This window comes from Chiloscyllium plagiosum, chromosome 41 (genome assembly GCF_004010195.1).
Source record: "Chiloscyllium plagiosum isolate BGI_BamShark_2017 chromosome 41, ASM401019v2, whole genome shotgun sequence".
Lineage (NCBI taxonomy): Eukaryota > Metazoa > Chordata > Chondrichthyes > Orectolobiformes > Hemiscylliidae > Chiloscyllium > Chiloscyllium plagiosum.
The window spans coordinates 4,694,360-4,716,611 of NC_057750.1; the positions used below are offsets into that span (position 1 = coordinate 4,694,360).

Sequence of the window (22,252 nt, forward strand, 5' to 3'; positions counted from 1 at the left end):
TTCAGACCTGCCTTCCTTCCTCCGTACGGGTGCCCGAAGATCAGGAGCGTGGGACTGAAGTGCAACCACTATATGGTTATATTTTTTTTTTCTTTTTTTTTTCTTTAATTTAACCCCCACACTACCACCTAAGTGCGGTAGTGCTTATTTTTTGCCCCAGCACCCATGGTGTGTGTGTATAGGTGTGAGACACTATAGCACTTTATTCTTTTTTTTTCTTTTTTTAAAGACACAAAGTGCACAAATCTTTATTCAATTTCCAACACCAGGAAGAAAGGAAACACCCGGGTGGCCAGTGACAAACACTGCCCTTCACATCAAAGGGCAGTGCTGTGTGATCAAAACAGTGAAGGGGAGGGTAGGGACTAAATCAAAATAGAATTGGAGGGAGAAATAATGCACTCCACTCCCTGCGGCGCCCACCTCTCCCTGAGCAACTCCAGGGTGTTGGTCGACACCGCGTGCTCCCTCTCCAAGGACACCCGGGCCCTAACGTAACCGCGGAAGAGGGGCAGGCAGTCGGCCCTAACGACCCCCTCCACGGCCCGCTGCCTGGACCTGTTAATGGCCAGTTTGGCCAGGCCCAGGAGCAGACCCACGAGGAGGTCTTCAGACCTGCCCTCCCTCCTCCGTACCGGGTGCCCAAAGATCAGGAGCGTGGGACTGAAGTGCAACCACTATATAGTTATATTTTTTTTCTTTTTTTTTCTTTTTTTATTTTTTTTTATTTTAACCCCCACACTACCACCTAAGTGCGGTAGTGCTTATTTTTTCCCCAACTATATGGTTATATCGGTCAGCCACAGCTTTCCTGATTGGTCCAGATTAACAACCCCCATCAATGACCTCATAGTCAACGCAGTCAACCTGGTTCCAATCACTACAGGGGTTGGTGGGGGTGTGGAGTCACTGTTTAAAAACTGTGGGACCTCCAAAGCAGAAGTTGCTTGTTAAGCGAAGTGGATGAAAGGTGATCGTAATGAATGGGGGAAGCAGGGTCCAGAGGCCAAATGGTCTACCCCTGTTTCTTGTTGGTGTGCAACTCCCAATCCTGTCTTCATCTGACGTCCAGGGTGATGCCTTGGTCTAGCACCCAGCAATGGGAATGCCAGCTGCTTGTCCCTCAATGCCTCTGCACTCTGCCCATGCACACCTCCGGGAAAAGGCTACTGAGGACAACTTCCCTCGAGGATTTGTTGTTTATGAATTGTTCCGAGTGCAAGCATTGACTTGCCAAGTTTGAACACAAAGCTATTCCGGAAAGTTTCACATGGGAAACTGGTCGGTGAGGTCAGATCACCTGGGATCCAGGGGGGAGCTCGATGATCAGGTACGGAATTGGCTTGAAGCTGGGAGACAGAGGGTGGTGGCGGGGTTGTTTTTCAGGCTGGAGGTATGTGACCAGTGGTGTGCTGGGTCCACTACTTTTCGTCATTTATATAAATTAATTGGATGTGAATACAAGAGGTTTGTTATTAAGTTTGCAGTTGACAGTGGACAGTGAAGAAGGTTACCTCAGAGTACGACAGGATCGAAATTAGACGGGCTGATGGGCTGGGGAGTGGCAGATGGAGTTTAATTTAGATAATTGAGGTGTTGCTGTTTGAAAAGGCAAATCAGGGCAAGACTTATACACTTAATGGGAAGGTCCTAGGGAATGTTGCTGAGCAAAGAGACCTTGGAATGCAGGTTCATAGCTCCTTGAAAGTGGAGTCCCAGGTAGATAGGATAGTGAAAAAGGCATTTGGTATGCTTTCCTTTATTGGTCAGAGTATTGAGTACAGGAGTTGGGAGGTCATGTTGCGGCTGTACAGGACATTGGTTAGGCCACTGTTGGAATATTGCGTGCAATTCTGGTCTCCTTCCTATTGGAAAGATGTTGTGAAACTTGAAAGGGTTCAGAAAAGATTTACAAGGATGTCGCCAGGGTTGGGGGATTTGAGCTGCAGGGAGAGGCTGAACAGGCTGGGGCTGTTTTCCCTGGTGCGTCGGAGGCTGAAGGGTGACCTTATAGAGGTTTAGAAAATCATGAGGAACATGGATAGGATAAATAGATAAGGTCGTTTCTCTGGGATGTGGAAGTCCAGAACTAGAGGGCATAGGTTTAGGGTGAGAGGGGAAAGATATAAAAGAGACCTAAGGGGCAACTTTTTCACTCAGAGGGTGGTGCGTGTATGGAATGAGCTGCCAGAGGATGTGGTGGAGGCTGGTACAATTGCAATATTTAAGAGGCATTTGGATGGGTATATGAATAGGAAGGGTTTGGAGGGATATGGGCCGGGTGCTGGCAGATGGGACTAGATTGGATTGGGATATCTGGTCGGCATGGACGGGTTGGGCCGAAGGATCTGTTTCTGTGCTGTATGAGTCTGTGAAGTGAGACGATGCAAACCTGGAAAACCCGGCACCAGGAATGACCTAGGATCGGTCAGAGTGATGTTGGGTCCGTCCTGGTTCATGTCTCAGGGTTGGACAACAGGGAGGGAGTTGGGAGGTAACAGGGAGTTAGGGCTTGGTTCCAGGGAGGGAGGAGGACTCCACATCTCCTGGTCACCATTACTGCCCTCACTGATCAGTTTCTTAACGTTCTGCTCCAATTTGTGCACAGCAAGATCCCGCAGGTGGGAATGTCCTGCTTTGTTGATGGTAAAGAAGAGTGGATGCTGGAAGTCAGAAATAATCACAGAGCGAGAGAGAGAGAAAATGCAGGAGAAACTCAGCAGGGCTGGCTGCATCAGCAGAGAGAGAAACTGGGTGAATGTTTCAAGTCTTTGGTGTAAGTCTTCAGAACACAGTACACTCAAAACCCAGTTCTGAAGGAGAGTCATACCATACCCAAAACATTAATCTGCTCCCTCTCTCTACAGAGGTTGCCAGACCTGTTGAGTTTCTCCAGCATTCTGTGTCTGTCTCCAATTTGATGATCTTAGTTGATGGACAAGTCTCTGTCCAATGGAGAAGTCGCCCCTTTGATCTTCTCCAATGTCTTAGGGACATCTCATGGTCTCCAGAGACACCTATGAAGGGTCTTACTTTAAGGTGGGATGTAAACATAGCTCCTTTGCTAACCCATTGGGTGGTGTGGGGGGGTGGAGGTGGTGCTGAGTCAGGAAGGTGGTGGGATGGGTGACCGAAAGATTGGTCAAGATGGGAGTCAGAGAAAGGCAGAGGGGATTCCAGCGCTGTAGGCCCACTGACCAATGGCAGATGCTTGTGAGACTGGAGTTGGAGGAGTGTTGATGTTTCAGAGGGTTTGTAGGGTTGGGGGCATGGAGGGATTTGAAATGAGGGTGAAAATGTTAAAATTGAGGCATCATTTGTTGAGGAGCCAGTGAGTCTGGGAGGGGGCAGGTTAATAGAGGAAAAGGACTTGATGCACGTCAGGGGCAGCAGGGATTCAGACAATAGGAGATTTGCAGAGGCAACAGGCCACAGGTAACAGGATGAGTGTCAAGGGAACAGCAGCACAGACGAGGTCTTCTGCAGGCGATGAGCCAAGGCATGGACAAGGCCAGCTCAGCAATGGCACAGCATCAGTCGACAGTGGGAGCCCAGACCCCCAAACGGGGCAGAAGTGCTCCCACTGAGTCATGGCCGGCCTGAGTTTCTTCAGGAGAAGAGGGCGATGTGTAACTGTGGGAGACCGGAGGAAGAGGCAACACACAGAGCTCCCAACAATCAGCATCCGTCACCTCAATGAAACCAGACTCTCCACATAGCACTCAGTAATTATCCTTTATTTTCCAATAAAATTTCTCCAACATTACTTTAATCATAATTAATTAAGGAAGTCATCACATTGATTCTGAGAATTCTGTTGCCAAGACTAAACAAATAAATACATTATAATGCTTATTTTGTTCTGCTTTACAAGTTTACTAAACTTTACTACTGAGAAAAGGGACTCTTTCTGCTTTATCGTAAAACTAAATACAAATCATTAAAAACCAACAAAGATGATTTATATTAATCCCCAACATACACGCTTTTTAAAAACAAGATGATTGTCTATTAATTTAGTTTAAGTTATTGCTGTTCTATTTATTAATAATCTTACTTTTTATTTTACAAATGTATAGGTCAGCTCTTCAGTGGCGGTGTGACAGGTTTGCAGAGGTAGCGAGGAGGGGTTGGGTTTGTAGGATTCATTCACACACAGCGGGCAGTGCCCAGCTTGAGCGGTCTAACATCACTCGATTGTTGAATCAGAATCATTGCCAGGAGACGTCTGGCGCCTGGCATTTTCACTTTGGGGAGCCACAAACCAAAAGTGGGGCAGAACGTAAAGATGCAACTTGATACCAACTTCCATGGTCCAGTGCCCTCCCCATCCAGGTATACTGGGCTCTTTCCCCAATGAGAGTTTGGCGAGAGGCAAGGAGTGGTAGGTAGCCGAGCTAAATATTCGCCCTGCCAACCAACAACAAAAAAAGATACACTAGGACGTAAAATCCAAGATGGTAGGACTGTGACACGGAATTGAATATTCAACAAGATGAACAGTGTCCACAGAACTGACCAGAGTTCCTTTCGTGCAAAGACTTCTGTTCATTTCTGAAAACGGAGACATTTAGAGAAACAGACCAGTCCTTACTTCAGAAATGGCTCATCAGCACTCTGTGAAACCATCCAGGAGAGAGTGAGGACTTCAGATGCTGGAGATCAGAGTTGAGAGCGCGGTGCTGGGAAGACACAGCAGGTCAGGCAGCTGATGAAGGGCTTATGCCTGAAACATTGATTTCCCTGCTCCTCAGATGCTGCCTGACCTGCTGTGTCTTTCCAGCACCACTTTCTCGACTCTGTGAAACCATCCCTCACTGCCCGTGAGCCCCCTGGGTACAAACTTCTTTCCATTTTTAAAATGTAACTATGACCACAACCAGAAGCGAGCAGACACACAGCTCCCTGGCGTTATCCCTATTGTCCCTCATACCCCAGTTATCACTGACTTACATCTAGTCCTGGTCTAGCAACAGCTCGATTTTAAAACCTTCATCTTTGTTTTGCGCTTTCTCAATCCCTCTCCCTTATCTCTGTAACAGGCTATAAAGTCAGATGATCAGCCATGAATGGTGCAGCAGGCTTGAAGGGATGAATGGCCTGTTCCTGGCCCAACTTTGACATTTCCTTCAGCCCCCAGGATCTCTGGACTCGCCCCAATTCCAGCCTCTGGCCTTTCCGCCTGATGCCCATCTCTCAGCCATTGGCCATGCCTTCAGCCACTGAATCCCAATCCCTGGAATTCCCTCCCAGAAACCCTCCCCCGTTTCCACACGGTGGTCACTGACCTGTTTGAAAACACACACAGTGCAGTCCTGCAAATCACAAGAAGTGATTTGACTGACACAAGGGTATCAAGCAGGTCAGAGAAATCACAACCGCCTGGAGGAGGCAGAAGGGGGATGGGAATCTGTTCCAGTGCAAATATTTCTGGCCATGCGCAAGATCAATGGGTAACCTCCTGTAGCAAACCCACGCTAAAACTGAACGCAATCAAAGGTTTTCCAAAGGATTGTCGCTAGATCGTTTAACCCAGCTCCCCCCAGCCTTTCCAAAAGGCAATCTCTCCTCTTGGGCTATACTGAGTTCTGACTTCACCTAATGTCAGGGGAGAGGGTAATAACTAGTCCTCAGAGCTAGAGTGTCATGATCTGCTGATGGTCACTCATGGAGTTCCACCCATTCTCCTAGTCTGGGTCTCGATGGCGGGATGTTGGGGGTTGGCGGCTCTTGGCATGTGAGTGATCCCAGAGAGGAGAAACATCCAGTTTTCAGTGGCCAGAGGACATGATGGAGATTGAAGAGACTGGCAGAGAAAGCTCCCGGGCACCAGTGCCCAGGCAGCCATTGTGGACAACATGCCAACAGAAGGGTTTCGGAGAGTTGCTCCCATTCTTCATTCTCAGCTTAACTGCTGCCGTAGGCCCATGCCTGCCTCAGGCTGCAGGGCAACAGATCCCAAGTGCCCTGAGGTAGACTTCACACAGGTTCAGGTCTGAATCTCATTCTTACCCTCCGTGTCCCCACCCCAGGAGGGGAGTGGGCTCCTGACCAATCCCCCCCCCCCCCCTTCTGCAGCCTAGAGATCAAGGATACCGCCTACAGTCAGTGGCACACTGTAGGCAAGGGCGATACCCATGGGGAGATACCCTCATCCATTGGTGGAATCTCTGGTTGCCTATTCATCGAGCTCACCTCAATGGCAATGCTCTCAGTGCTGACTTTCCATGTCGATCAGCCTCTTATAGCTTGTGAGAGACTATGCCGGAATCAGATATACACACTGCTTCTGAGCTTGATACAGGGCTCGAAGGACTCCCATTGGGTGGACATTGTTACAACTGAGACCGTATGGTTCAGGAGTTAACAAGGAGCCATTGGGGTGAGCTGGCTGCTGTGCAAAGCCAAGGCAAGGGTCCATCTCAGTGTCTGTTCTTACAGTTCAGCCCTGCTGGGTCCCAGCCAGAGACCAAAGCTCTCAATACTAACCCCCTCTAACCCCACCCTCCTGAGCTGTACCCCTGATGGTCAGTGCACTGAATCTGGTAAACACAACAAGGACAGCTCCATGTTCAGTAGGTCACGCATTCAGTGGGAGGTCACATTTTAAACTGGCAAGGAAACGGAGATTTGCCATTTCAAAGATTTCAACGCACTGCAGTGTATTCCTTGGCAGTATCTTGTAAAGCAGTGACCTCCACTGTCTGGAAGGCTAAGGGGAGCAAGATGGCTCCACATCAATAAACATTCACCCACTCCCTCCATCACTGACGCTCAGTAGCAGCAGTGTGTACCATCTACAAGATGCACTGCAGATACTCACCAAACTTCCTCAGACAGCACCCTCCAAACCCACTTCCATCTGGAAGGTCAAGAGCAGCAGATACATGGGAACACCACCCCCTGCAACCTCCCCTCCACTCACCATCCTGACTTGGAAATATATCACCATTCCTTCAGTATGGCTGAATTCCCTCCATCAGGGCAACCCACAGCACATGGACTGCAGCGGTTCAAGAAGGCAGCTCACCCCCACCTTCTCAAGGGGGCAATTAAAGACAGGGTAATAAATGCTGACCTTCCCACAACCCTCATATTTCTAGAATTAACTTGTTCAAGAGGTATGTTTTTGATCTCAGCGGTTCCTGATTTCGATCAGACCATTCGAGGTAGCTGTCCAGCCAGACCCAAGGCCCTATTGCTCTCTCAGCTGTTTTGTTGATATTGATATAATCTCTGGGCGGGGGCCCAAAGTCCCAGCTCCAAAACAGCCAAGCAATTGACAGCAAAGTGTAATCCAGCAACACATATACACACAAATACACACACGCACACACATTCATATACACACACGCGCACCACTCAGACACACATACTCATTCTCACACTCAAACACTCACACATTTTCACACACTCACATACATACACACACACAGACACTCTCACATTCATACACACACACACTCATTCACACATACTTATTCTCACACTCACACACACATTTTCATGCACTCACACATACAAATGCACTCAGACACACACTCAGCCATTCTGACACTCACACTCATTCTCACACTCACATACACTCAGATACAGACACACACTCACACACACTCACACAGGCACACACACAAACCCAGAACCACACACCCAGACACACCCACACCCAGACACACCCACAGACATACACAACCTCTGGACCATGGACAATGAGGTAGGTTTGCCATGAAAGAATTATCCCTCCCTCTCTATGATGTGTATCACCGTTATAACCCTCTCGAGGGTAAATACCTCGAAACTGTGCGACAGAAAGTGGTTCTAGGTTGAATACAGACTCCCAGTCCTCCTCCTGCAAAGCAGAGAGGGTGAGGAGCCCTTGGCTCTGTTCTACAGAGACAGGCTGAACACAGTCACTCCATTCTGTCAACTGAAAAGCAAAGGGCTATTCCATGGGAACCAGGTTCGAAATGTGGCGGTTTCCTCATTTAAATTCCCAAAAAGAAAGTTTAAAGGAGAAAACACAAAAAGAGAGAGAGAGAGAGTGTGGTGGTCTTGGGGTAATGTGGTCAGATGTGTCCACTGTCTCTGGAATTGGATCACCTCTTTATAGAGATTCCCAAAACCCACTCCCTGACAGAAAGCCCGCAGTATTTTCAAAGGTGGGGGGATCAAAGGGTTAGGGGATGTGCTGTCCCAGGTGATTGGATGTTCAAATGCACACCTTCCCAACAATAATGTAAAAGAAATGCAAAATCAAATACACTCTCACCGCGGCTTCCCTCCCCAGTTCGTTAATCCCACGCCACCCCCGGGGTCACAAATAAGAGTTTATCAAGATCGGGGTGGGGGGGGCGGAGAAATGTCACTGAAGGAGAACATTTCTCTCCTGGTTGAAGTTTTTGCAAAGTCGTTCCATTTGGTGAATTCACATCCGCGCCGCCCCCCCCTCCCTTCCCCCACGTTTGGTTTTTAATGTAGAAATCCTTCCTTCTGCCCACCCCAGCCGTGCTATTGGATGTTGCTGATGGTGAAATAGATGACAGTACCCCCCCCCACCTCCACCAACGTCCCCATGCCAAACCCGGTCGGTGATTGTGTTTGCTGATGCCTAGTGAGCCTCCCCTCCTCCCCTCCCCCGGCCACCTCGAAACGGCCGTTGGGTCTCGCCCAAGCCTCTCGCCCACTGGCCCTACAAGACCTGGAACTTCCAGGAGGTCTGGTCCTTGTAATCCAAGCAGTCAGTGGGGCCGAAGTTCAGCTTCCAGGAGGAGGTCTGGTCCTTGTAATCCAGGCACTCGACGGTGTTGAAGCCCAGGCTGGCCGAGCCGTAGCCCTGAGCTGAGAGGGAGGCCGGGGATTGGCTCAGGGGTCCGCCCATGGCCGGGGTGCCCAGGGGGCTGAGGGCAGACCCCGGGGCGGACAGCTGGGGGTGCATGGGGGACAGGTACGGTCCGCAGTCCAAGCCACTGAAGTACGGTGAGGAGCCGGCATAGCTCTGGTTGTATCCCTGGGCCTGGCTGTAGGTCATGGGGTAGGCAGCGGAGCGCTGCATGCAGGAGGCGGTGGAGGAGGAGAGCGGATCCGGGATGGGAGAAATCGAGGCCGGGCTCCAGATGGAGACGCTGGCGTTGGAGATAGAGCTGGCAGTGCCCACCGTCCCTGGCGGGTTCGGACTGTAGTGGCCGTTGCCATTGGTCTCGGAGCTGGTGTCCCGGCTTGGAGAGGTCTTCTTTTTAGCGGGCCGTGTTTTCGCCTGGCCGCTGCTCTGCTGCTGCTGCTGCCGGCATTTCGCCCGACGGTTCTTAAACCAAACCTTGGGAGCAACAGGAAGAGCAGGGAGTTAATACGGTCAGTTCGACGCCTCCACACGGTGGCTACAAGGGCAGGTCAGAGGTTAGGAATAAGGCGTCAAGATTAGAGTGGTGCTGGAAAAGCACAGCAGGTCAGGCAGCATCCAAGGAGCAGGAGAATCGACATTTCAGGCAAAAACCCTTCATCAGTATTCCTGCCTTTGCCAGAAATGTAGATTCTCCTGCTCCTCGGATACTGCCTGACCTGCTGTGCTTTTCCAGCACCACTCTAATCTTGACTCTAATCTTCAGCATCTGCAGGACCCACTTTCGCCCACCATCCAGGACAAAGCAGTCGCTTGATTGGCAACACATCCACAAACATCCCCTCCCTCCACCCCTGACGCTCAGTAGCAGCAGTGTGTACCATCTACAAGACGCACTGCAGCATCTCACCAAAGATCCTCAGGCAACACCTTCCAAACCCACAGCCACTTCCATCTAGAAGGACCAGGGGCAGAAGATACATGGGAACACCACCCCCTGCAATTTCCCCTCCAAACAACTCCCCATCCTGACTTGGAAATATATCGCTGTTCCTTCAGTGATAGAACCCTGGAATTGTGTCCCCTAAGGGCATTGTAGGTCAACCCACAGCATGTGGACTGCAGCGGTTCAAGGCGGCAGCTCACTCCCACCTTCTCAAGGGGCAACTAGAGACGGGCAATAAATGTGGGCCCAGCCAGCGACAAGTAAATAAAAAAAGGAGGCCATTCAGCCCCTCAAGAATGGTTCACAATTCAATATGGATCAGAGCATAATCTGAGTCTTTAATCCATCTGTCAGTCTTGGATCCAGATTGTTCAACACAAAACTATTGGTGCCCATCATACAGTGGGAGGGTGTTGACTCAAATGGTTAGAGAATGGTATCAGTGGTTATGGGTTCAACCCTCCCACCCACAATCCACATCACACAAACGTTCTTGTGGCACAATGGTAGTGTTCCTCCCTCTGAACGCTCCCTTTGCTCTAGAGGTGCGCACTAACATCGTTGAACAGGGAAATAGCTGGATGTTTTCAATTCACCTTAGATTATTGCCTCCATTGCAATAGGTGGGTCTGGTTATCTCCACACTGCAGTTTGTGGGAGTTTGCTGTCCATAAATCAGCTGTTGTGTTTCTTACAACACAACCCGGACTGTAAAAAGACTCCATTGGCTGCGAGGTGCAGGGGTGATAAAGGGCGCTAGGGAAATGGAGCTCTTTGTCTTGACATGCACACTATCCCCACCTCCGCACGCACCCCCCCCCCCCCCCCCCTTCCCACATTGGAGGTTCTACTGAGGCAATGATTGGATAGTTATTTAAAATGCAACAATGTCCAAGGGTCTGGGGGTAAGTGGCAGGAGAATGCCACCAGGGTGATGGTGCTGATTCGATGGGCTGAATGGCCTCCTTTTGTGGCGTCACACTTCTGTGATTCTGCAAAAAGGAACACTTCCATTATCCAGCCACAAAGCTGAGCTAAAACTGGAAAATCCAATCATTTAACAAGTTTCCACCAACCCCCTGGAGCTTCACTGGAGGGTGACTAAGGTGTCTCCCGCTGCTGCTCTCTCCGAGCAAGGACAAGCAAACTCTGACCCACCTGACAAGCCAGAGGCTGAGAGCTGGAGGGGAATGGAGTCCACAGAAGAACCAAATGACAGGCTTTCCTTAGCTCACAGAGGGGCAGATATCACCATGAAATAACTCCACAGGGGCAGATATCCTGTCACCAAGTCACCCGTTATTTACATGTACAGACTACATGGGCTCTGACCGGCCAGCTCACATCTCGTCCCCAGGGTGAGGTGACTCTCTGAATCTCCTGTTTCTATCTGTCAGCCGGGGCTCCCTGATTGACCCCAGTTAACAGCCCCAATCAGGGATCACATACTCAATGAGATCCACCTGACCAACCTCATTCCAATGACGACATTACCCCACATTGTAGATACGCTGTGAAAGAAGTTTACCACTGGGTGAGATTTTAATTGAGAGCCCAGGGACATTTCCCCAACAGACCAACAGAGGGAGTTTTTACAAAAGCACCATATCCCAGAGAACTTAGGGTTTCTTAATTCAATCGTGGGATATGGGTGTTGCTGGTTGGATCCAACATTTATTGCCCCGTCCCTAGTTGCCCCTTGAGAAGTGGGGCTGAGCTACCTTCTTGAACCGCTGCAGTCCATGTGCTGTGGGTTGACCCACAATGTCCTTAGGGAGGGAATTCCAGGATTCTGACCCAGCAACACTGAAGGAATAGCGATATATTTCCAAGTTAAAATGATGAGTGGAGGGGAAGTTGCAGGGGGTGGTGTTCCTATGTATCTGCTGCCCTTGTCCTTCTGGATGGAAGTGGTTATGAGTCAGGAATCCCTACAATGCAGAAAGAGGCCATTTTGCCCATCGAGTCCACACCAACCCTCCAAAGACCATCTCAGCCAGACTCACCAAATCCCTGAAGCTTGCATTCCCTAGGGCTAACCCACCCAGCCTGCACATCCCTTGGCACTATGGGTAAGTTAGCATGGCCAATCCACCCTGACCTGCACATCATTGGACTGTGGGAGGAAACCCACACAGACACAGGGAGAATGTGCAAACTTCACACAGACAGCCTTGTAGATATTGGCCCATCATGTCTGTGCTGCACTCAGGCTAAGAGCCCATCACAAGTGAGCCATGAGAGACAGAAGTGGGATATAATGGTTTCAGTCTCCATCCTGGGTGGAGGTATTCAGAAATTATACTCTTAAAAAGAAACTTCATTGTCTACTATGGGATTGAGGGGAGATAGGGTAAGGGAGCTATTGGTTGTTGAGGGGGCTGCAGGGGGGATGAAACATGGAGTCAAGGCCACAGTCGGATCAATCTTGATCCTGTCAAGTGATAGACCAGACTGAATGGGCTGAATGGCCTCCTCCTGCTTATAATTGAAACACTTGCCTAACAGAGATTGGCTGATGTGGCAGTACAATTGAACAAATGGCCTCCTGGTTTATTGCAAATTTCAATAATTGGCTGAAGGTGGCCATTCAGCCCCTCAGCCTGTCCACCATTCATCCCTCAATATCCTTAACACGGAGAAACCTAGCAACCTCTGGCCTGCACACACTCACTGTGAGTGAACCTCCACTGCCCTCTGGTGGAGAGAATTCCAAAGGTACTCCCACCACCCTCTCAGCTGTGAGTGAGGACAATCCTCTTCATCCCAGTCCTCAATGGCTCAGACTGTATCCCTATGCCCGAGAACCCAAAAATGTCTAGAAGGCAGCAGGTTCACGTTGGTGTCAGCTGTCTGAGGATGTGATCGAAACTATCGCAATCAGGGATGTGATGAATGGAACACCAACAGACAGTTTTATTCATGAGGCACCTCAATCTAGCTAAATATCCCAAGATGCTTCAAGGGAACACAATCAAACCACAATCTGCCACATCCAGCGGTATTTGAACAGTGATGTTTAGTCATGGAAGTCAATTTTCCAGATGTAAAGATTGACATATTGGAATATTGTGTGCAAATCTGGTCTCCTTCCTGTCAGAAAGATGTTGTGAAACTTGAAAGGGTTCGGAAATGATTTACAAGGATGTTGCCAGGGTTGGAGGATTTGAGCTACAAGGAGAGGCTGAACAGGCTGGGGCTGTTTTCCCTGCAGCGTCGGAGGCTGAGGGGTGACCTTATAGAGGTATATAAAATCATGAGGGGCATGAATAGGATAAATAGACAAAGTCTTTTCCCTGGGGTGCGGGAATCCAGAGGGCATAGGTTTAGGGTGAGAGAGGAAAGATGTAAAAGGCGCAACTTTTTCACTCAGAGGGTGGTACGTGTGTGGAAATGAGCTGCCAGAGGATGTGGTGGAGGCTGGTACAATTGCAACATTTAAGAGGCATTTGGATGGGTATATGAATAGGAAGGGTTTGGAGGGATATGGGCTGGGTGCTGGCAGGTGGGACTAGATTGGGTTGGGATATCTGGTCAGCATGGACGGGTTGGACCGAAGGGTCTGCTTCCATGCTGTACATCTCTATGACTCAATGACATGTGTTTGGAAAGGCAAGGACTGATTAGGGATAGTCAACATAGCTTTGTGCATGGGGAATCATGTCTCACTAATTTGATTGAGTTTTCTGAAGAAGTGACAAAGAGGATTGATGAGGGCAGAGCGGGGAACGTGCTGCTAGGGAGGGAATTCCAGGATTCTGACCCAGCGACACTGAAGGAATGGCGATACATTTCCAAGTCAGGATGGGGAGGGCCTAGGAGGGGAGCTTCCAAGGGGGTAGTGTTCCCATGTATCTGCTACCCTTGTCCTTCCAGGTGGTAAAGTTTGGAAAGTTCTGTCAAAAGATCCTTGGGAAGCTGTGACAAACACACAGCCATGAGAGAATACAAAGCTTGAACACTGACTGAAAGCAAAACATGCTGGGTGACCTTTTAGAAGTTTATAAAATCACGAGGGTCAGGGATAGGGTATAATCAAGATATTTTTCCCAGGATAAGCTGTCCAAATCTAGGGGACACAGGTTTTTGGTGAGGGGGAAAGATTTAAAAGTGACCTAAGGGGCAACCTTTTCGCTCAGAGGGTGGTGCGTGTATGGAATGAGCTGCCAGAGGATGTGGTGGAGTCTGGTACAATGACAGCATTTAAAAGGCATCTGGATGGATATATGAACAGTAAGGGTTTAGAGGGATATGGGCCGGGTGCTGGCACATGGGACTAGATTAGTTTAGGATATCTGGTCGGCATGGACGAGTTGGACTGAAGGGTCTGTTTCAGCGCTGTACATCTCTATGACTCGACATGCAAGAGAGATTGAGAGAAGGAATTCCAGAACTTGCAGTTTAAGCAGTTTGACAGAGTCAAGGAAATCAGGTTTTATAAGAGGGGATAATTGGAGGAGCTCAGAGAGTTCAGCATAGTCATTGAGGCTGGCACTATGCCCTGGAGTCGAATCAGCTGAAGAAATAACATTATCTCTGCAACTCATTTATGTTTTACTCTTTAAAACATCTTCCCTCCTAACCCAGCGGCAACCTGCAAGCAGCAATCTGCAGAGATTTCATTGCTCTGAACATTAATAATGTGAAGCGGTTGACTGGGAGAGGCCTGTCAGGGCAGAGACTCCTTCTCAATCTGGATTTCGACACACCGACACCCCCCCCCAACACCACCACAGGTTAAAAACCAGCTCAAATATGACAAGACCTATAGACTGAGGGAGCTCATCTCGGGATGCTCACATATAATTAGATTCGACTAGATTCCCTACAGTGTGGAAACACGCTCTTCAGCCCAACAAGTCCACACCGACCCTCTGAAGAGCAACCCACCCAGACCCACTCCTCTACATTTACCCCTTCACCTAACACTATGGGCAATTCACCACGGCCAATTCACCTAACCTGCACATCTTTGGACTGTGGGAGGAAACTGGAGCATTCGGAGAACACCCACGCAGACACGGGGAGAATGTGCAAACTCCACATAGACAGTTGCCCGAGGGGGGAATTGAACCTGGGTCCCTGGTGCTGTGAGGCAGCAGTGCTAACCACTGAGCTACAGTGCCACCCCATGTATTGGCACAATGTATCAGTTTGGCTTTGGAGATATCCATCCAACATGAGACATCCCAGCGCTCCCAGGCCTCAGTATCGGGCTATAACAGACAGAGGCGTTAAGCAGAAACCCCAATTTGAGGGACGGAAGGCTTTCTTGCAAGTATCCCCTGTCCTCACTTCGCCAAAGCAGCGATTAGCCTCACTATTCTTAGTGGGATCTTGCTCTTCACAAGATGGTGGCCACGATCACAACACATGATGTCAATCCAAAATAATGTGAGGGGTTATATACGAGACATTGAAGAGAGTGTGGTGCTGGAAAAGCACAGCCGGTCAGGCAGCATCCGAGGAGCAGCAGAATCGACGTTTCGGGCATAAGCCCATTATCAGGAAGTTAATGCCCGAAACGTTGACTCTCCTGCTCCTCAGATGCTGCCTGACCGGCTGTGCTTTTCCAGCACCACGCCTTTTGACTCCGATATCCAGCTTCTGCAGTCCTCAGTTTCTCCTGTATGGGAGATGTGGCAGCCAATTGACACGCAGCAAGCTCCGACAAACAGCAATAGGACAACCCACCATATAATTACTCGTTAGCCTTAGTTAGCCGATAGTTAACTGTCAGCCCCATTACTGAGGGAAGTTCCCTTTGTCCTTCATTTAAGTAATTTATAATAATAGGCAGCGATTCAGTTTGGGCTTTTCTCTGAATGAAGAAACGGACATCAAACATGTGAAAGTTCTGAAAAATGTACAATATTTTGACCTGACATTTTGCAACACTCTCCCCCGGCATTGCTCATGAATCAAGCAATTGATTGTTTCCAAAGGCACAGGATTCACCTGTTGGACTGTGCTGTGTTTATTATTTCCACCGCTAAAGTAGATTCATGTCCTTGCTTTGGGGCTTAAGGCAGGCCTCAATTACTGCTAAATAAACAGGGTTGCCAGCTGACTAAAATAGGTGAAAGTGAGGCCTGCAGATGCTGGAGATCAGAGTCAAGATTAGAGTGGTTCTGGAAAAGCACAGCAGGTCAGGCAGCATCCGGGGAGCAGGAAAATCGACGCTGCGAGGCAAAAGCCCTTCATGATTTCCTGAGGAAGGGCTGAAACGTCGATTTTCCTGCTCCTCAGATGCTGCCTGACCTGCTGTGCTTTTCCAGCTCACGAAAGGAAAATACCTTGGATGCTGGAAATCTGAAACAAATGCAGAAATTGCTGGTGGAACTCAGCAGGTCAGGCAGCATCTGCGGAGAGACAACCTAAGTGAACATTTTGAGCCAGTGACAGTTCTTCAGATCATTCTGGGCTCAGCAAGGATTCGACATATTGGACTTGAGGTGTTAACCCTGTTTCTCAAAGCTACAAGACCAGCTGAGTTTCTCCAGCATGCTTCATTTTCTGTCAAGCTTTGCAATCCCTCATGGCTGTGTGTTTGTAAGAGCTCACGAAGGCTCCTTTGATAGCACTTGCCAAACCGTACAGTCCAGAGGGCGGCAGGTACATGGGAACACCAGTCCCTGCTAGTTCGACTCCAAGCCACTCACCATCCCTGACTTGGAAATACATCGCTGTCGCTTGAGTGTCGCTGGGTCAGAATCCTGGAATTACCTCCCTAAGGGCATTGGGGGTCCCCACACCACATGGGTTGCTGCAGTTCAAGATGGCGGCTCACCCCCTCAAGAGGCAATTAGGGATAAACAACAAATGCTGGCCCAGCTAGCGATACCCATGTCCCATAATGGAATTAAGGGCAACAGGACTGCTTAAACCCATTGGACATATTCCTGGAGACAATGGCCTAGTGATACTATTGCTGGACTGTTAACCCAAGGACCCAGGTAATGTTCTGAGGACCCAGGTCTGAATCCTGCCACGGTGGAGTTTGCATTCAATAAAAATTTGGAATTAAGAATCCATTGTCAGTTGTCAGGAACAAAAAAACATCTGGTTCACTAATGCCCTTTAGGGAAAGAATCTGCCATTCTTACCTGGTCTGGCCTACATGTGACTCCAGAGCCACAACAGTATGGTTGACTCGTAATTGCCCTCTGGGCAATTGGGGATGGGGCAATAAACACTGGCCTAGGCAGAGAGGACTACATCCCGTGCCTGATTTTTAAAAAACTTAATTGAAGGTTTAACCCTTTCCCTTCCAATGCCACTCTCAATTAAACTGCCTTGACCCAATCACCTCTCTCTGACATTTTTACAGCAAATACATAAAAGTCTTCAAAAACTAAATTGCAATTTTATTTTTTTAAGTACTGGAGGTTGATTGAAATGAACCTTCCTTCCCAGAAACCTCCAGGATAATCCTGGAAGAGCTGACAGTCCAGACTCTGAATTTGGTTTGAAAATGATCTTGTGCTGATTTTACCTGAACCCTGGATTCGGGTAGATTGATCTTCAGAGCTACCTCTTCCCGCATGAAGATGTCAGGGTAGCGGGTCTTGGCGAAGAGAGCTTCTAAAATATCGAGCTGCGCTCTTGTGAAGGTCGTTCTCTCCCTGCGCTGCTTCCTTGGAGTGGCTGTGGTCAAACGAACCAAACACCATTACATTGGTTTTCAAGAGATCGCCGATGTGAACGCGATCCGGACACATGCTTACTGAAAACGATCCGAGATCTTTCCATCCCAATTCCAAACGAGTGTTTATCATTTTGTAAAGATCTAGTAAAGATTGAGCCAATTCACAACACAGTCTGTCCCCCTTCCACTGCCTGGAATTCAGTTGTGGCAGGTGACTCTGAGGACAGCGGTGGAATCACCTCACAGATGTCCTGCGGGTGTCAGACAGCTCATGGGAGGTCCTGGCCCTTGTGACCGGCAAGGTTGTTTCAGGAAGGCACTGAGACCCCCTCATCAGGAAGGTGTGGATGTGAAATCTACCTAAACTAAACACCGGCATCATTTACACTCCCTCCCATGTTCCACTTAGAATCCCTAGAGTGTAGAAAGAGGCCCATTCGGCCCACTGAGTCTGTACCAGCCCTCCAAAGAGCATCCCATCCAGACCCATCTCCCTATCCTCTCTCCGTAATCCTAACCAACCTAACCTGCACATCCCTGAACACTATGGGCCAATTTAGCATGGCCAATCCACCCTAACCTGCACATCCCTGAACTCTATGGGCCAATTTCCCATGGCCAATCCACCCTAACCTGCACATCCCTGAACACTATAGGCCAATTTAGCATGGCCAATCCACCCTAACCTGCACATCCCTGAACACTATGGGGCAATTTCCCATGGCCAATCCACCCTAACCTCACATCCCTGAACACAATGGGGCAATTTAGCACGGCCAATCCACCCTAACCTGCACATCCCTAAACACTATAGGCCAATTTAGCACGGCCAATCCACCCTAACCTGCACATCCCTGAACACTATAGGTCAATTTAGCATGGCCAATCCACCCTAACCTGCACATCCCTGAACACTATGGGGCAATTTCCCATGGCCATTCCACCCTAACCTCACATCCCTGAACACAATGGGCCAATTTAGCATGGCCAATCCACCCTAACCTGCACATCCCTGAACACTATGGGGCAATTTAGCATGGCCATTCCACCCTAACCTCACATCCCTGAACACAATGGGGCAATTTAGCATGGCCATTCCACCCTAACCTCACATCCCTGGACACAATGGGGCAATTTAGCATGGCCAATCCACCCTAACCTGCACATCCCTGAACACTATGGGGCAATTTCCCCACGGCCAATCCACCCTAACCTGCACATCCCTGAACACTATGGGGCAATTTCCCATGGCCAATCCACCCTAACCTGCACATCCCTGAACACTATGGGGCAATTTCCCATGGCCAATCCACCCTAACCTGCACATCTTCGGACTGTGAGAGGAAACCAAAGGAAACCCACACTGACGGGGGAGAACATGCAAAGTTCACACAGACAGTCGCCCGAGGGTGGAATCAAACCCAGGTCCCAGGTGCTGTGAGGCAGCAGTGCTAACCACTGAGCCACCGTACCACCCCACTTGGAAGCCACCAACAAGTAATTCACCTCCTGACTCCCCAAGGCATAAGTCAGGAGTGTGAGGGAATATTCCCCACTTGCCCTGGATGGGGGCAGCTCCAACAACACTCAAGAAGCTCGTCACCATCCAGGACAAAGCAGCCCCCGCTTGATTGGCCCCACATCCACAAACATCCCCTCCCCCCACCACCAACGCTCAGTAGCAGCAGTGTGTACCATCTACAAGATACACTGCAGAAATTCACCAAAGATCCTCAGGCAGCACCTTCCAAACCCATGACCACTTCCATCTAGAAGGACAAGGGCAGCAGATACATGGGAACACCACTCCCTGCAAGTTCCTCTCCAAGCCACTCACCTGGAAATATAACACCGTTCCTTAAGAAATCCAGAATCTTGGAATTCCCTCCCTAAGTGCATTGTGGGTCAACCCACAGCAGATGGACTGCGGCGGTTCAAGAAGGCAGCTCACCCCCCACCTTCTCAAGGGGCAGCTAGGGATGAGGCAATAAATGCTGGGCCGAGCCAGTGACACCCACATCCCACAAAAAAATGAATAAATTAACCCTTCATTCCCTTCGTTGATTAAAAATACAAACGTATGAAAAACAAACAGGAGTAGTCCACTTGGCCCTTCAGGTCTGCTCCATCATTCAGTAAGATGGTGGCTGACCTGATTTTAACCTTAGCTGTACATTCCTATACATCCCCTGATAACCCTCTGTCCCCTTGGTCATCAAGAATCTGTCTACCTCTGCCTGACAGATAGTTAAAGATTCTTCATGTATTGCCTCACATCCCTCTGAGAGGACCAATGTTTCCTTATCTCTGTGGTGCCCTTTAGTTTTAAGCTGTGGCCCACTGTCAATAGATTGTTCCACAAGGGGAACCATCATTTTCACATCCACGCAGTCAGGTCCTCTCGGGATGTTACGCGTTTCAAAAGTCTCTCAATCTCAGCCTTGCATCTCTTTAATGCCCCAGCCTCGACAGCCCTCTGTGGTCAAGAATAACAGAGATTCACTCCTCTCGGAGTGAAATTTGATGAGAAATTCCTCCTCATCTCTCTCTCTCTGTCTTCAATATGCGACCCCTTATTCTGAGATGATGCCCTCTGGTCCTAGACTCTCTCCCACAAGGGGAAATAATCTGCCCACATCTCCACTTTGTTAAATCCTCTCAGAATTTTGAATATTTCAATAGGGTCTCCTCCCAGTCTTCTCAACTCCAAAGAGTGCAGGCCCAACCCACTCAAACTGTCTTCATAAGACAGTCCCTCCACACTGAGTGGACTTTCTCCAATGCCAGGATAAGGTGACCAGACTGTTCACAATATTCCAACCATTAAAATCATTACCTTTCCTGTCCAGGGACTGAACGCTGGTCTCTCCTATGACAGGTAAAATACTAACCACCATGCTAAAGAGGAACATAGTCATCTCACTCTTCTCCATGAGACAGCAGTTCAGAGGCACAGGGAACGAGAGAGAGATCAATGAGGAGAAGAGAGATCAAGCCCAGTGTGGGGAGAGAGAGATCGAGTCCAGTGCGGAGGGAGAGACAGATCGAGCTCAGTGCGGGGAGAGAGAGAGATCGAGCCCCGTGCGGGGAGAGAGAGATCGAGTCCAGTGCGGAGTGAGTGAGAGATCAAGCCCAGTTCAGGGAGAGAGAGAGATCGTGCCCAGTGCAGGGGGAGAGATAGATCAAGCCCAGTGCGGGGAGAGAGAGATCGAGCCCAGTGCGGAGGAAGAGACAGATCGAGGTCAGTGCGGGGGGGGAGAGAGAGATTGAGCCCAGTGCAGAGGGAGAGAGATTGTGCCCAGTGCGGGGGGAGAGAAAGATCGAGTCCAGTGCGGAGGGAGTGAGAGATCAAGTCCAGTGCGGGGGGAGAGAGAGATTGACTCCAGTGCGGGGAGAGAGATCAATCAAGCCCAGTGCAGGGAGAGAGAGATCGAGCCCAGTGCGGGGAGAGAGAGATCAAGCCCAGTGCAGAGGGAGAGAGAGATCGAGTCCAGTGCAGAGGGAGAGAGAGATCAAAGTCAGTGTGGGGAGAGAGAGATCGAGCCCAGTGCAGAGGGAGAGAGAGATCGAGTCCAGTGTGGGGAGAGAGAGATCGAGCCCAGTGCAGAAGGAGAGCGAGATCGAGTCCAGTGCAGAGGGAGAGAGAGATCGAGTCCAGTGCAGAGGGAGAGAGAGATCGAGTCCAGTGCAGAGGGAGAGAGAGATCGAGTCCAGTGCGGGGAGAGAGAGATCGAGTCCAGTGCGGGGAGAGAGAGATCGAGCCCAGTGCAGAGAGAGAGAGAGATCGAGTCCAGTGCGGGGAGAGAGAGATCGAGTCCAGTGCGGAGAGAGAGAGATCGAGTCCAGTGCAGAGGGAGAGAGAGATCGAGGTCAGTGCGGGAGGAGAGAGAGAGATTGAGCCCAGTGCAGAGGGAGAGAGATCAAGTCCAGTGCGGGGAGAGAGATCAAGGTCAGTGTGGAGGGAGAGAGAGATCGACTCCAGTGCGGAGGAGAGAGTGATCGAGCCCGGTGCGGGGGGAGAGAGAGATCGAGCCCAGTGCGGGGAGAGAGATATCGAGTCCAGTGTGGGAGGAGAGAGAGATCGAGATCAGTGCGGAGGGAGAGAGAGAGATCAAGCCCAGTGTGGGGAGAGAGAGATCGAGGTCAGTGCAGGGGAGAGAGAGATCGAACCCAGTGCGGAGGGAGAGAGAGATCGAGTCCAGTGCGGGGAGAGAGAGCAGGGAGAGAGAGATCGAGCCCAGTGCGGGGAGAGAGAGAGCTCGAGCCCAGTCTGGGAGGAGAGAGAGATCAAGGTCAGTGCGGGGGGAGAGAGAGATCGAGCCCAGTGCAGAGGGAGAGAGAGATCGAGTCCAGTGCGGGGAGAGAGAGAGATTGAGACCAGTGCGGGGAGAGAGAGAGATCGAACCCGGTGCAGAGGGAGAGAGAGATCGAACCCGGTGTGGGGAGAGAGAGAGATCGAACCCGGTGTGGGGAGAGAGAGATTGAGCCCAGTGCGTGGAGAGAGAGATCGAGCCCAATGTGTGGGGAGAGAGAGATCGAGTCCAGTGTGGAGGGAGAGAGAGATCGAGTCCAGTGTGGAGGGAGAGAGAGATCGAGCCCAGTGCGGGGAGAGAGAGAGATCGAACCCGGTGTGCGGAGAGAGAGAGATCGAACCCGATGCGGGGGGAGAGAGAGATCGAACCCGATGCGGGGGGAGAGAGAGATCGAACCCGGTGTGGGGGGAGAGAGAGATCGAGCCCGGTGTGGGGAGAGAGAGAGATCGAACCCGGTGTGGGGAGAGAGAGATCGAGCCCAGTGCGGGGAGAGAGAGATCGAGCCCAGT

At 50.0% G+C, this 22,252-nt stretch overlaps 1 protein-coding gene across 7 annotated transcripts in view; it reads right to left on the reverse strand.

The window, feature by feature from the left end:
• Positions 1–7,613: 7,613 nt before the first annotated feature.
• The window catches only part of LOC122542767 (homeobox protein otx5-like), a 42,238-nt gene continuing 27,599 nt past the window's right edge, over positions 7,614–22,252 (reverse strand). For all 7 annotated transcript variants that reach the window (XM_043680782.1, XM_043680785.1, XM_043680784.1 and 4 more), the window contains 2 exons: positions 17,278–17,429; positions 7,614–9,313 (listed from right to left, as the gene is read on the reverse strand). In XM_043680782.1, coding sequence (XP_043536717.1) covers positions 8,690–9,313; positions 17,278–17,429 — 776 coding nt within the window. In that variant the 3' untranslated portion in view covers positions 7,614–8,689. The remainder of the gene's footprint in view (positions 9,314–17,277; positions 17,430–22,252) is intronic.